This window comes from Lobosporangium transversale (assembly GCF_002105155.1).
Source record: "Lobosporangium transversale strain NRRL 3116 chromosome Unknown BCR41scaffold_6, whole genome shotgun sequence".
Lineage (NCBI taxonomy): Eukaryota > Fungi > Mortierellomycota > Mortierellomycetes > Mortierellales > Mortierellaceae > Lobosporangium > Lobosporangium transversale.
Genome location: NW_019028984.1, coordinates 455546 through 467584, shown reverse-complemented (window position 1 = coordinate 467584; position 12039 = coordinate 455546). Strand labels below are relative to the sequence as shown.

The window sequence follows — 12039 nt, the reverse complement described above, 5'->3', positions numbered from 1 at the left end:
CCTTGCCCTATTCAGGATCAACTATTGTCAATGGCATACCAATTCCGAGGGCTATTGACTATGTTGGCACTGTCCATAGTTTGTAGCCTAACCAGATGACTTTCAGTCGCGGAAACTGGAGCAAATGTCGGGCTACTCGGTTCACCAGCGCCGTCTTCTCTGTGTCGAGAACCTGACTTGTTGACACATCGCTTGCCAACAGCAGGTCTTGTTCCTCTAACAGTGCTGCGTTCATTAGAGGCAGTTGCCCTTCTGGGTGCCCTAACATATCCATTTTCTTCGGCTTCACTTCTTCCCCCTCATCTTTCATGCTTTTCCTTTTCGTGCTTTCGTCTTCTCCGCTTCCTCCGTCTTCTTCTTCATCTTGCCTTTCACTCGTTGCCTTTTCATCCTCTTCTCCGTTTTTCTTTTTCCTCCTCTTTTTGATCTTCTCCTTGGTTTGTAGACATGATACTGCGGCTGCTACCTCCGCTTTCTTTCGTCGCCGCCGCGCATGACATCCTCGAGCCCATTTCTTAATCACTGTCATAATCAGGTCTTTCGTATCCAGGCCTCGAATCCGCACCCCTAGATATGTCAGATCCTTGCATATCCATGGAAACTGTTCCACCATATCCATATTCATCTCATGTGTCGGAAAATCCACACACAACAACTTGGGACAACGGGACATCATCAACTGAATCATCCATGATTCTGTAAATGGATCCTGTGCCGCCACCGGCAACACTTCATCCACATAGTAACTAAAGCTTCGAAAGTTACTATCATACGCTCGAATTGTTTGTACTGTCGACTGGTGGACCAAAATTCCCAAGATCACTTCAGGTCTCAATTTCTTGTAAGGAAATGCAATATATGATAAATGAACAAAGACTTTACGAAGAAACTCATGTGCCACAGGACCCGCTGTATGGTTAACAGCCGCTCCTTTTAAATGTGGACAGTACTCCCGAAGTGCCGATTGGATTACACTGGCGGCAGGGTCCAATGGTGTCATATAGCTCCAAACTTCCCATTTTTCTAGGGCAGGGAAATGGACTAGGAGTGGTATAGCTGAACCACATCGTGTCGGATGAAAGACCTGACTGAGTGATGCATAGATGGAGGTCACACCCTTGTGTCCAAAATAAACTTCCTCATCATTTGCTGTCGTTGACTCACTTGCTGTTGCTGATGTTGTTGATGCATTGCTGCTTCCAAGAAAGCCGCAATGGCTAATGGTCATATCCTTGAGACGAGGACAGTAGGAAAGGATCTTGGAGAAAGCATGCCGTGTCATTTGAATATATCCAAGTGACAGGTGTGTCAAACGTGAGCCACTACAAGTATTGTCATTGTTGAAAGGCGGCAGTGGCATTAATGCTTCTACCAGCCACCCAAATTCTACTCGGTCCGATTCCGTAGACCTTCCCCATACCTCTAACCTGTTAAGTGTTGCCAGATTACGTTGAATTAGTTTGATCGTCTGTGGCCGAAATCCATGCTTAGACTTCACACCGAGACATAAACTCTCGAGATATTTTACACTAGATGCTGCAAAAAAAATCCCGAGTTCAGATCGTTTCTTAATTCCCTTGATATGCCGAATCAGATGCCCATTCTTGGTTACAATCCTTGGGTCCAATTCCTTGAGGTCTGACTTCGCCTTGAGATCAATGCTTTTCCAAGCTCGTTGTGTGAAATAGTCGTTCCATGTCTTAGATACTCGACTGCACGCAACTACAGAGTTAGTATCAAGTGCTTGGATAAGGCGAGCTCTGATATCAGGGACATCAAACGGATTTCTTGACATTAAAGTAGTATTAGGATAAAAGTCTGAGATAATAGAAAAGTGGTCGATATTGTTTGCTGCGGTGGATGCTTTTTTTTTGTGGAGTGTGTCGGTGTTGTAGCAAAAAAAATAAAAAAAGGAGAAAGAAAGAGGGCAAATGTTCATTTGCATTGCACAGACCCTTATTTGAAGAGTCGGGAACCAACAAGAATATGGAGAGAACAGATTTGGAAAACAACTTGAACTGAATTCCAAGGGAAGGCTATTTGCTCAGGTGCCACAGCAACAATAGTTTCAAGTTGCAAAGATGATTGGACCCCTTTCCTTTTCTTTGTCCTGTAGGAGCGTTATTTGAAGTAAGAGTAAGAGAAGGAGTTTGTGCATCGCCAAACATTTTGACTTGTTTAAGCCATATTAAGGCTCGCTCTTATTATTGACACAAAAAATTCACGTATTCTTTTCTTAGCAAGTTTGTTTTATGCATTTCAACGTCAGTGTCTCCAAGTGCCTACGAAAAGCTTTTGTTAAACGCGCCAGATCCCGTAACCAAGTGAGAGTGTCTTAAGCTTCTCAAACTTCAGAAGATGTTCCACAACCTGATCAATTAGCACCTCCTTCCTCGCATCTTCTATTGCTTCGCGCTCTTCTTCTGTCAATTCTTCTCTTGCTTGCTCTTCTTCCTCAACTTCTTCCTCATTGGCTGCAGCCTCTGCATCCGCCTCTAGTTCCGCTGCAGCTTCTGCAATCTGAGCCGCTTCTTCCGGCGATATGACCTGTGTTTGCTCTTCATCTGGAGCCGCGTTATTTACTGTGGCAGGATTTGTATCTGTTGGAATGGAAACTGCCTCTGCCACAGCTGGCACTGGGTCATTGGTCACCACCTGTGCTTCTGCTTGAGCTGTCTCAGCTGGAGTCGAAGCAGTATCGCTGGTAGTCTGTGACTCAACCGTGATTGTCGTTGGTGCTGGTGCTGATTCATTTTCTATGCTGGTAACAGTTGTTGCTTCAGGAACTTGCTCTTGTGATGCAGAAGATGTAATAGAGCCTGTCGTTGTAGTTGCTTCTTGTATAATATCCGCTTCTTTGTGTCCTTTATCCTTTGCATCCTCCACAAGTTTATTTTTTTCAGATTCCAGTGTTGGTACTTCTGATAGTGACGCATTATTTTTCGCATAATAAGCCTTGGACCACTTTTTGATTGCCTTCAAAATCCACGCCTTGGTATTAAGACCCTTTACTCGAATTCGTAACTCTTGTAAATCCATACAGGTCCATGGGAAATGTTCAATCATCTGCATCTCCATTTCATGTTCTGGCAAAATCACATGAGTCAGCTTGCTACAATTTGACATCACCAAATGAACCATCCATGCATCCTCAAATGGATCAGGTTGTCCCAAGATTGCATCCTCTTTATAAGCCCAATCGCCTGTATTTGAATCACAGGTTCGGATTGTCGTCAGTGTTGCCTTATGAAGCACACATCCTAGAATGATCGATGGAGTTATAATTTTATAGCGGAAACAGACCAAACTAGGCTCGACCGCTGTCTGAGACAATAAGGGTTCCAGGATCGTATTTGACGAATCACTCAAGAGATACTCTCTCACTTTAGGACAATACTCCTGAACCGCAGTTTTGATCTCTTCGGACGTTGGGCTATCGAGAGTGTATTTAGAACTCCAAGTATCCCAGTACTCTAAGTTGGGGAAATAAGCCAGGAAGGGAACCTTAGCTCGTTCGGAACCCACGTTAAAGACTTGCTCGATAGCGGAGGCTAGTCTCGACACACTTTCATGCCTGAACTGCAGCTCTGAGGTGTCTTGATCCTTGAAAATTAGTCTTCGGACCTCAATATCCTTGAGATGAGGGCAACCCTTGAGTAATCCCTCGAATAATCCCCGACGCATTGTGAAGTTCTTGATTGTCAACCGGGTAATCAAGAGCTGAGTCACCGTAGACGGTGAAGAGATCGATAGGGAAGTAGAGGAAGAGTCGGAGGGCTGTCCTCCTTCTTGTGCCGGTGATGGAGATGCTGTTGTTGATGGCTCCGAAACAAGCGTTTCGATATTGAAGTCTGTTGGATCATCTTGATCGTCAGTACCCCAGAGCTCTAATGTCTTGAGTGTTTGGACATTTCGGTGAATGAGCTCAACTGCCTGATGCTGATAGCCCTTCTTGGGTTTAATACGCATTGTTAAGCATTCAAGGTATTGGACGCTGGGATCCATAAAAATATCTAGCTGCGATCGCTTTAGAATGTTCTTTGCGATTCGCACATGGCGTCCGTTCCTGGAGACGTAATCCAGGTCCAACTCACTCATCTTTGGATGTTCCTTCAGGTCCACTGTATGCCATAAATGAGCTGCTATATCGACTGCCCAGGCTGTCGAGAGTTGACTGCAGGCAACGGCTGTATTGGCATCGAGTGCTTTGATGAGCACTTTCCTGATCTCGTGCACATCGAATGGGTTTTGTCGTTGGGCGGTCGACATTATGGTATGAGGAAGTGTTGTTAAGCCGTAAGCGATGTTAGAAAGTGTTTTTTGATATCAGACACATAGAAAGAAAAGAGATGGCGTGGGATAAAGAAAAGAAGAGAAGATGATGGGGCAGTGCAGAAGGAGCGTTTGAGAAAGAGAGAGAAGGGGAGAGAGTTTTTTCCGCATGAACACACAAATGTTTTCCTTTGTATCACGCCAGCACAAAACCTCCTGCATTGCAACTATTTTCAATCAACCGCAGCAACTAACTTGTGTGAAATCTCCTCCCGCGGAACAAGCAACGAGCAACCTTACTCGCATTTGCCCATGTATACGATAAATCCCATCTATACGAAATTGACTTTCGTTTTTGTTGTTTTTATTTCCTTTTCCTGTAATTCTTGGTATACTAAAAAAAAAAAAAATGGGAGCTACATCGTGATCATGAATATAAGTAAGGGTATGAGTATAGATATAGGTTTGACAAAAAAAAAAAAAAAAAAAAAATATAGATAAAGGTCTGAGTATGGATGGCTGTCACAGTGTCCAGACCTTATACCCCAGCCAAATCTTCTTCAAATGCTCAAATTTCAACAAGTGGTTCACAACCATCTCCACCAATGGATTCTCATGACTATCGCCATCGTCGTCATCTGAACCTTTATCGCTAACAAGTAAGGCTGCTGCCGCTGCGCCTTCAATGTTTTCTAGAGTGTTCGTACTCCTAGCCGATTGTTCCGCCTTCTCTCCTTCTGCGTATCCATTTCTAATCTCCTGCTCCTGCTCGCATACCGAGATCTTAAGTAAGGTGGATTCTGTCACATCAGCACCAACATCCTTTTCTGATGGTTCTAGCTCCTTTGAAGTAGAAGAAGCAGTGACGTTCTTGTTTGCCACAAGTTCTGCCTTTTCTTCCTTTCTTGTTGTAGCTACTACAGCTACTGTTGATATGGCTGCGGCTACTGCTTTTCTTGAGTTCTCGGATAAAAGCGCTTCTTGTCTAGCTCTAGCTCTTCGTCGTGCATAGCTCCGCCGGGCCCACTTCTTAATCACCGCCACAATTAATTCTTTCGTATCAAGTCCTCGTATACGCACCCTCAGATCCTGTAACCCATTACAGGCCCATGGGAATTGTTTTGCATATTCAAGCTCCATCTCATGCGCAGGCAAGATTACATATGTTAAATGAGGGCATTTTGATAATAGTACATGGAACATCCACTTGTTTGGGCTTTGGTCGCCCACCTCCGTTACTGTATTCAGTCGATAGTTCCAATCAGCCGGCAGACTTGGGTCATAGGTTCGGATCTCCACAAGCGACTGACAATGCAAGATAATACTCTTAATAATCGAAGGTGCAATACTACGAATCTCAACACAGATCATCTCGGGTTCTGATAACATTAGGTTTGCAATCCCCTCTGTATTGTCGGTCGAACAGTCGTTGATCAGAAACTCTTTTAAAAGAGGACTATATCGACGGATTTCATCTTTGATGGTCTTTGCTTCTGAATCACTTATTCGATTGCCTGGGTGCCATGTATCCCACGTCTTGAGTTTTGGGAAATGAACCAATAATGAAGTGACCTTGGTCCTCTCTTCTCTATTGTCTCCTGGCAGTATGTTTGGATCCATTACTTGTTTGGTCGAAGAGAATAAAGAATGCACGTTCTGGTGTTTGAAAAAATTTTTGTCCTTTCCACCATCTCCCGTAAAACTACACTCTCGAATGCGAAGATTTTGGAGGTTTGGAACGTAAGAAAGACACTCTGAAAAGATCTCCCGGGACATGGAGAGCTTTTTGATTCTCAATTTCTTGAGCTTAGATGTGGTGTTTGCATCTGTAGGTACCAAGGCGTCAATTCTCGTAATCGCTGTCCGGTCTGAGTCAATGTCCCCATTGAGTTCCAATACTAGTAGCGTCCCTGCATTTCGATGGATCAGATCAAATGCTTGAGAAAAAAATCGAGTCGTGGGTTTCAGTTGAATCGTCAAGTCCTCCAGATGACAAATGCTGTTATCCCTGAACAAATCGAGATGTGATTGCTTTTCGATCGACTTGATCATCCGGATATTATGGCCGTGCTTTGCGATGATTGACGGGTCCAATTCCTTGAATGCTGGGTGTGTTTGAAGATTGATATCTCGCCAGATACGTTTTGTAAAGTCCATAGACCAGGCTCTAGACACCTGACTACAGGCAATCATGCTGTCAATGTCGAGGGCCTTGCAAACCAATGTCCTGACCTCCGATCGATCCATAGTTCATGTAGAGAGTTGGCTATCGATGAGCAAATGGGCGGAAAGAGTGAAAAATGTTTGTGTGTGTCTGTGTGAGAAAGAAAAGAATAAAGAAAAAGAAAAAAAAGTGTTTTTCCCATCTTCCCCTGAAATTGTGATATGACTTTGCCACCATGGTCAGCACCTTCTCTCTTTATTGCACATGTAACATGATACGCATTCTGATGGCCAAGATGACAGTGTCTTCTTCCCATGCTCTCAGATGTGTTCTGATTTGAAGCATGAATCCTACATAACGCACATGTTTAAGAGAAGTTGATTTGTATCCTTTCTTTAAACTGTAAATTTTTGCGAACTTGCGATCGATGAAGATGTTAAAGCCCACGTAGGAATACGGCCCTGCTCATTTCAGGCATCCAGTTCTTTCGAGATACCGTTGCCTCTATTTGAAGTATGCAGCACTACTCCATCTGTATGGATGAGGAGGTCTTAGAAAACATACCGAGAAATGATGTTTTTCTGCTCTTGCTAAACCATGACAATTCGCTCATTTAATATCAACCAACTTTAATACATCAACTCCAACGTCTCTTTTCTACATACTCTTCATTCATTCAGATTCACAAAAGTGTCATGTCATGAATCCCATTCCTCACAATCTCCGTCACCTCCAGGCCTTATTTGATCACTACAATGTGGACACAAAAGGCCACTTTTTCGGCGAGTCATCATCTTTCTACCTTTGTTGCAAACCTGCTCTTCCTCTTCTCTCAGCTAATGCCAATACCAGTACATTCACTTCAAAGACGCCCGACACACATGTCTCAGCATCTGCATTAAACCATCTCACCGTCACCGACACTTTAAACTATGTTGAACAAAATGGAACCTCGTTTCATCGCCATACAAATTCAAGTTCCAGGTCAAGGTCTCTACACAGCTCTGAGAACAGCAATAACACGAAGTCTTCCGCTTTACCATATCCTTCACAGTCTCTACCGTCTGGCACTCCTGCAACAGCAGGTACAAGTGCCAACCCTTCACCCACACCTGTATCCGCATCCACAACTTATGCAACTTCAGGGTACCGTGATCCAGACTTCCCAGTCGTAGCACAATCTGCAGCTGTGTTGTCTCATTTTCCGCCACCCCGTCTTGCACGCGAGTTGATCGTTCTCTATTTATCCAAAGTCAATCGCTTTATACCTATCATTCCTACCTCGATTCTAGATGAATACGACGCAGGGGTTGCTCAATCACCTTTATTACTTTTGGCCATTTTTGCAATTGCTTCTAAATATTCACCTGACCCAATGTGTCGGTCGGTCCCTATGCGTGCTCAGACTGCAGGTGAAGATTACTGTAAGACTGCATGCCGGTTGATTGATGAGTTCATGGATTATCCCAGATTATCAACTATTCAGGCATTACTCATTCTGGGAAAGCATCTAGAAGAATCCAAAAACCAGAGAGTGTTTTCGAAGAGCTTTATGTACATTGGGATGGCGGTTCGGATGGCCATGGATATGGGTCTGAACAGGGATTGTTCTGGTTGGGGGCTTGATCCAATCCAGGAAGAATATCGGAACCGGATCTGGTGGTTCCTATATGTCTATGATCGGCTACAGGGAGCTACTTACGGACGGCCGTACCTGATTCAAGATCAAGACTGTGGTGCCGAGAAGCCAAAACCGGATCCAATGGCAAGGAGCAAAGAGCATGATCAAGCGGAAATTGAATATTTCTTAAACCTCATACATTTATCTGCATTATTGGGAAGAGTCATGAAAACATTCTATCCTGCCAATAATTCTAGTAATGGCTTTTATTGCGATGCCCAAGGTACTTACGGAAGTGACACTGTGGGCGGACGTGATGTAGAACATAGTCGTGATCAAAATTCAGCAGGAGCGGGAGCACAATCATCAACTTCAAGGAAGAGATCCAAACCTTCTAGCCGGACAAAGTTGAAGCCACAAGATCAAGATAAAGCAATGCATTCAAATAGTGGTATTGTAGGCGGATCAACGTCATCATCATCAGGTTCTTTGTCAGTACCAACAGGGCAAGATCAAGGAAAAGATCAAGGACAGAGGCTAGGACTTGAGTTGGATCACCAAACCACTAGTAGCTCTCTATCACATCAAGATATGTTGACTAGGCAATGTATTGCCAATCAGAAATTAGACGCAGCTGTGGTTGCACTAGACAAAGCCCTCACAGAATGGGCCCAAGCGCTCCCGCCACATCTCCAATGGAATAACCTGCAGTCTCAACCAAGCCGTTATGGAGGTATGTTGAGTCACAATTTGAAGATTTTGTCGTCTCCATTTTATCTTGACTCTATCTCTAAAAAGGATGTATTGGTGTTTTATATAGATATTCTACATGGAATTTATTACATGACATTGATCCTGCTGCATCGGCCTTGTGTTCGAGTTGGAGAATTAATGCTCACTACACCATACTCAAAACAGGATAAATGCCCAAGTGTACCGGAGACTATCATGGCATTGGAAGGATGCCATTCCATGGCCGTATGCGCTCAGGCAGCGCGTCGGATCACTAAACTGTCATTAAACTATCAAAATTTGACTCATTTGGAGCACTTTGGAGCGGGGGCTTATATTTTTCTTCAGGCCGCTCGTGTTCATCTCATGTTGGCGGCGATGCCTCCCACAATGGCTGATTATTTGCACAGCATGAAGGCCATGGATTTAAGTGAAGGGATGGATAAGAGTAACCTAAACGGACACCATGAGGTCATTGAGGCGATACGTAAAAAAGAGGAGGCTATTGACAATTTCCATCGAACATTGGGTTCTCTCCGCAAGTTTTCTGTCTATCACTGGACATTAGATGGGGTCAGCCTGAGTATCCAATCACTCGAGAGAACCTTAGCCGCTATATTGCAAGAGCAGGAGTTAGACCATGAACAGGCAGAGGCGGAGCGACAACGACAGACGCTAATAGAATACGATGCAGAGTTCTTTGACTGGGAATCGGCTGTGGCTATAGCGAGCGCTCTTCCCTCCGTGAGGATAGACACAGCGACAGCAGCATCTCATAGTGGGACGCATTCGGATGTGAATACCGCTCAAAAGAGGAACGATGATGAGCCTATGAATTTCCCAGGGACAGCAATTGAAGATGGGACAGCTAGCAGGAAAAAGTCAAAGGAAGAATCACTACATGAGCGAACATATTACGAGTCGATGCGCTTTATGGAAGTGCGTTTGTTGTATCAAGAGCGTCACCGTTATTCAGATGAAGACCATTTAGAAAAGCATCTTCAGATACAAGACTCAAAGCAGTTATCTAATTCTGGTATGGACATGATGCCACCACAACAACGAGGAATTTCAAGTGTAGCAGTTCTAGTCAAGCCTCATCATCGTACTCCCCAACCTAACAATACTTCGAAATTGTTTGATAATGGTAGCGCGAAACCACATCCTCTGACTTTATTCCGCTAAGTTTATTCATGAAGGTCAAGTCATGTTTTAACTTATTTTATTTATCTTAAAAAAAAAAAAAAAAAAAAAAAAATTAGCCCGACCAGATGTTGCTTCAAGTGCACAAGCGGCAGGACCATCGAGAGCTACAGGTCCACTTTCCACGGTACCAAATGTTCCAGATCTTATTATCCGAGCGTATAAGCCCAAAGCGCCTGGAAAACCGAGGCGGCGCGGTGGTTCAAATGTAGGTAATACTTTGGTGTCATCAAGCACTATAGCGAGCCAAGCAAAATCGATACCTACTTCAGATGGCAATGGCTTGAGGCCAACAACCGCTATGGCTCCAGAGGATACTACCATAACTACAGAACATTGTACGGAGTCAATGGAAGACAACATAAAATCAACATGTATATCGAGTGGTAGCCTTTCCAATAATGATGACAGTAACAATAATGACACGGACAATGGCAAAATCAATAATGCACCTCAGGCTCCAAAATGCTCTAGATATGAGACTAACTCATCCCAAGGCGATATCCAACCGCCGCAATTGAAGCCTCCTCAAGGAAATATACAGAATGAAATAATATTGCGGTCGCAAGAGCCAACTTCGCCTGTGGCTGGAGCCATAACTATGGCAACGATGCATAGCCCGCCTGACACATCAATCGCAGAGCCAAGTGTGGATCTACGAATTCACCAGCAGCGCCAACTGTACCACAGCAATTTATATGGTAATACTGAGTCAGGCCCCTATCAGTCCGTAGTAGCAGAAAATACAGCTCTTTGTAGTAAATCTTCTGGAGAGATCAGTATAAGCCCCATATTATCAGACACTGGATTAGAAGAGCGTGGGATGATTAACCGCAGGAACTGGTACGAGGATGGGTATCCACGTCAATTAGGGGAGCCTGTATTCATGAGCGAACATCTGTTTCAGGAGCAGCATCAACAAGTGCAGCAACAGCATTTTCAGCCGTCATTTGATCAAATTCAAAGATATCCACAACTGCTGCAAGCTGCTTTTACTCAGCCTAGAGAGATGCAGCCCAACCACGCGACGCTGCAGCTACAGAATGATCCATACACAGCTCCATCATCTACACCTCAGTCATCAAACATGGAAACAATGTCGGTCTATACAAAGAGTCCGGATTCTAACTTGGGATCATCCGCAATCACAACACATCTCCAACAATCCGATCAACAACTCTCTATACTACAGCAGCAGGAGCCTTTACAACAAATTACATTGCTAGATAATTCACATCTGACTCTTTTGCAACAGCGCCACGAATTGCAACAGACCCTTTTAATGCAGAGACAAAGACAAGCACAGATGTCTCAGCAGGTATATTTATCGACCCAAGAAACGAGACAGAATCAAGGACCTATAGTTGAGCTAGTCAAGCAGAATATGGGCCAACAGCATTTACTTCAAACTCAATATCCGTTTTGGCAGCAACAGCAGCAAAAACAACTGGAGATACACCACTCAGTTTTTAACTTAAATGGACTAGTTGACTCGCCAGAAGGATCTAATGCATCAATGTCTTTGTCTCCAGTGCCATCATCCTCATCACTTTCCAATGCTGCTACACCACCACCTATATCATCAAATACGCATTCATCATCAGTCATCTCAGGATACACATCAGCTGATTTTGGTGGGGTTAATGATGGTCGGGGTGCATTACAGCAGCAACATTCAGCACAATTACTTAATAGAAACAACTTTATGTATTGAGACCGAATTGGTTAAGGATAGATACCATATTCCTTCATTTGTACCTTTATAATTGTTCGACAGGTTAGATCTCTACTGGCGCTGCTTTGTCTGTTCTTTCCGTCTTTCTTTTTTTCTCTTCCTCTCCCTCATCCTTTCAATCCCTCCAATTTTATCATTGGGTTTAATTTTTTTACTTTGAAATATAGCTTAACGTGCTGCAGTTCTGGTTTTGCACAATAAAGGTCTCCAATGTGCTTTCTCAAAGGAGGGAAACCGTTTCAGTGCACGGTTCTCTGGGAAAAAACTTAGTGGATTCTCTCTGTTCAGAAGAAGCTATTCATGCAGCTGGAG

At 43.8% G+C, this 12039-nt stretch overlaps 5 protein-coding genes across 5 annotated transcripts; 2 read left to right on the top strand and 3 right to left on the bottom strand.

The window, feature by feature from the left end:
• Positions 1-58: 58 nt before the first annotated feature.
• On the bottom strand, positions 59-1795 carry BCR41DRAFT_393282 (hypothetical protein; the record flags this gene model as incomplete). Its single annotated transcript, XM_022028539.1, has 1 exon — positions 59-1795. One exon carries the CDS (start codon positions 1793-1795, stop codon positions 59-61), a length of 1737 nt encoding a protein of 578 aa, XP_021884436.1.
• Positions 1796-2215: 420 nt separating this feature from the next.
• BCR41DRAFT_347746 (hypothetical protein) lies at positions 2216-4419 on the bottom strand. Its single transcript, XM_022023152.1, has one exon. The coding sequence runs from the start codon at positions 4267-4269 to the stop codon at positions 2299-2301; it is 1971 nt and encodes a 656-aa protein (XP_021884435.1). The 5' UTR covers positions 4270-4419; the 3' UTR covers positions 2216-2298.
• Positions 4420-4775: 356 nt separating this feature from the next.
• Positions 4776-6604, bottom strand: BCR41DRAFT_347745 (hypothetical protein). Its single transcript, XM_022023151.1, has one exon. The coding sequence runs from the start codon at positions 6517-6519 to the stop codon at positions 4795-4797; it is 1725 nt and encodes a 574-aa protein (XP_021884434.1). The 5' UTR covers positions 6520-6604; the 3' UTR covers positions 4776-4794.
• A 1123-nt stretch (positions 6605-7727) lies between these two features.
• On the top strand, positions 7728-8168 carry BCR41DRAFT_280817 (transcription factor domain-containing protein; the record flags this gene model as incomplete). The annotated part of the gene is made up of 1 exon (XM_022020227.1): positions 7728-8168. A coding segment is annotated over one exon (441 nt), but the record flags the coding sequence as incomplete, so codon positions are not given.
• A 1770-nt stretch (positions 8169-9938) lies between these two features.
• BCR41DRAFT_203804 (hypothetical protein) lies at positions 9939-12005 on the top strand. Its single transcript, XM_022019908.1, has one exon. The coding sequence runs from the start codon at positions 10294-10296 to the stop codon at positions 11704-11706; it is 1413 nt and encodes a 470-aa protein (XP_021884432.1). The 5' UTR covers positions 9939-10293; the 3' UTR covers positions 11707-12005.
• The last annotated feature ends 34 nt before the right edge of the window (positions 12006-12039 follow it).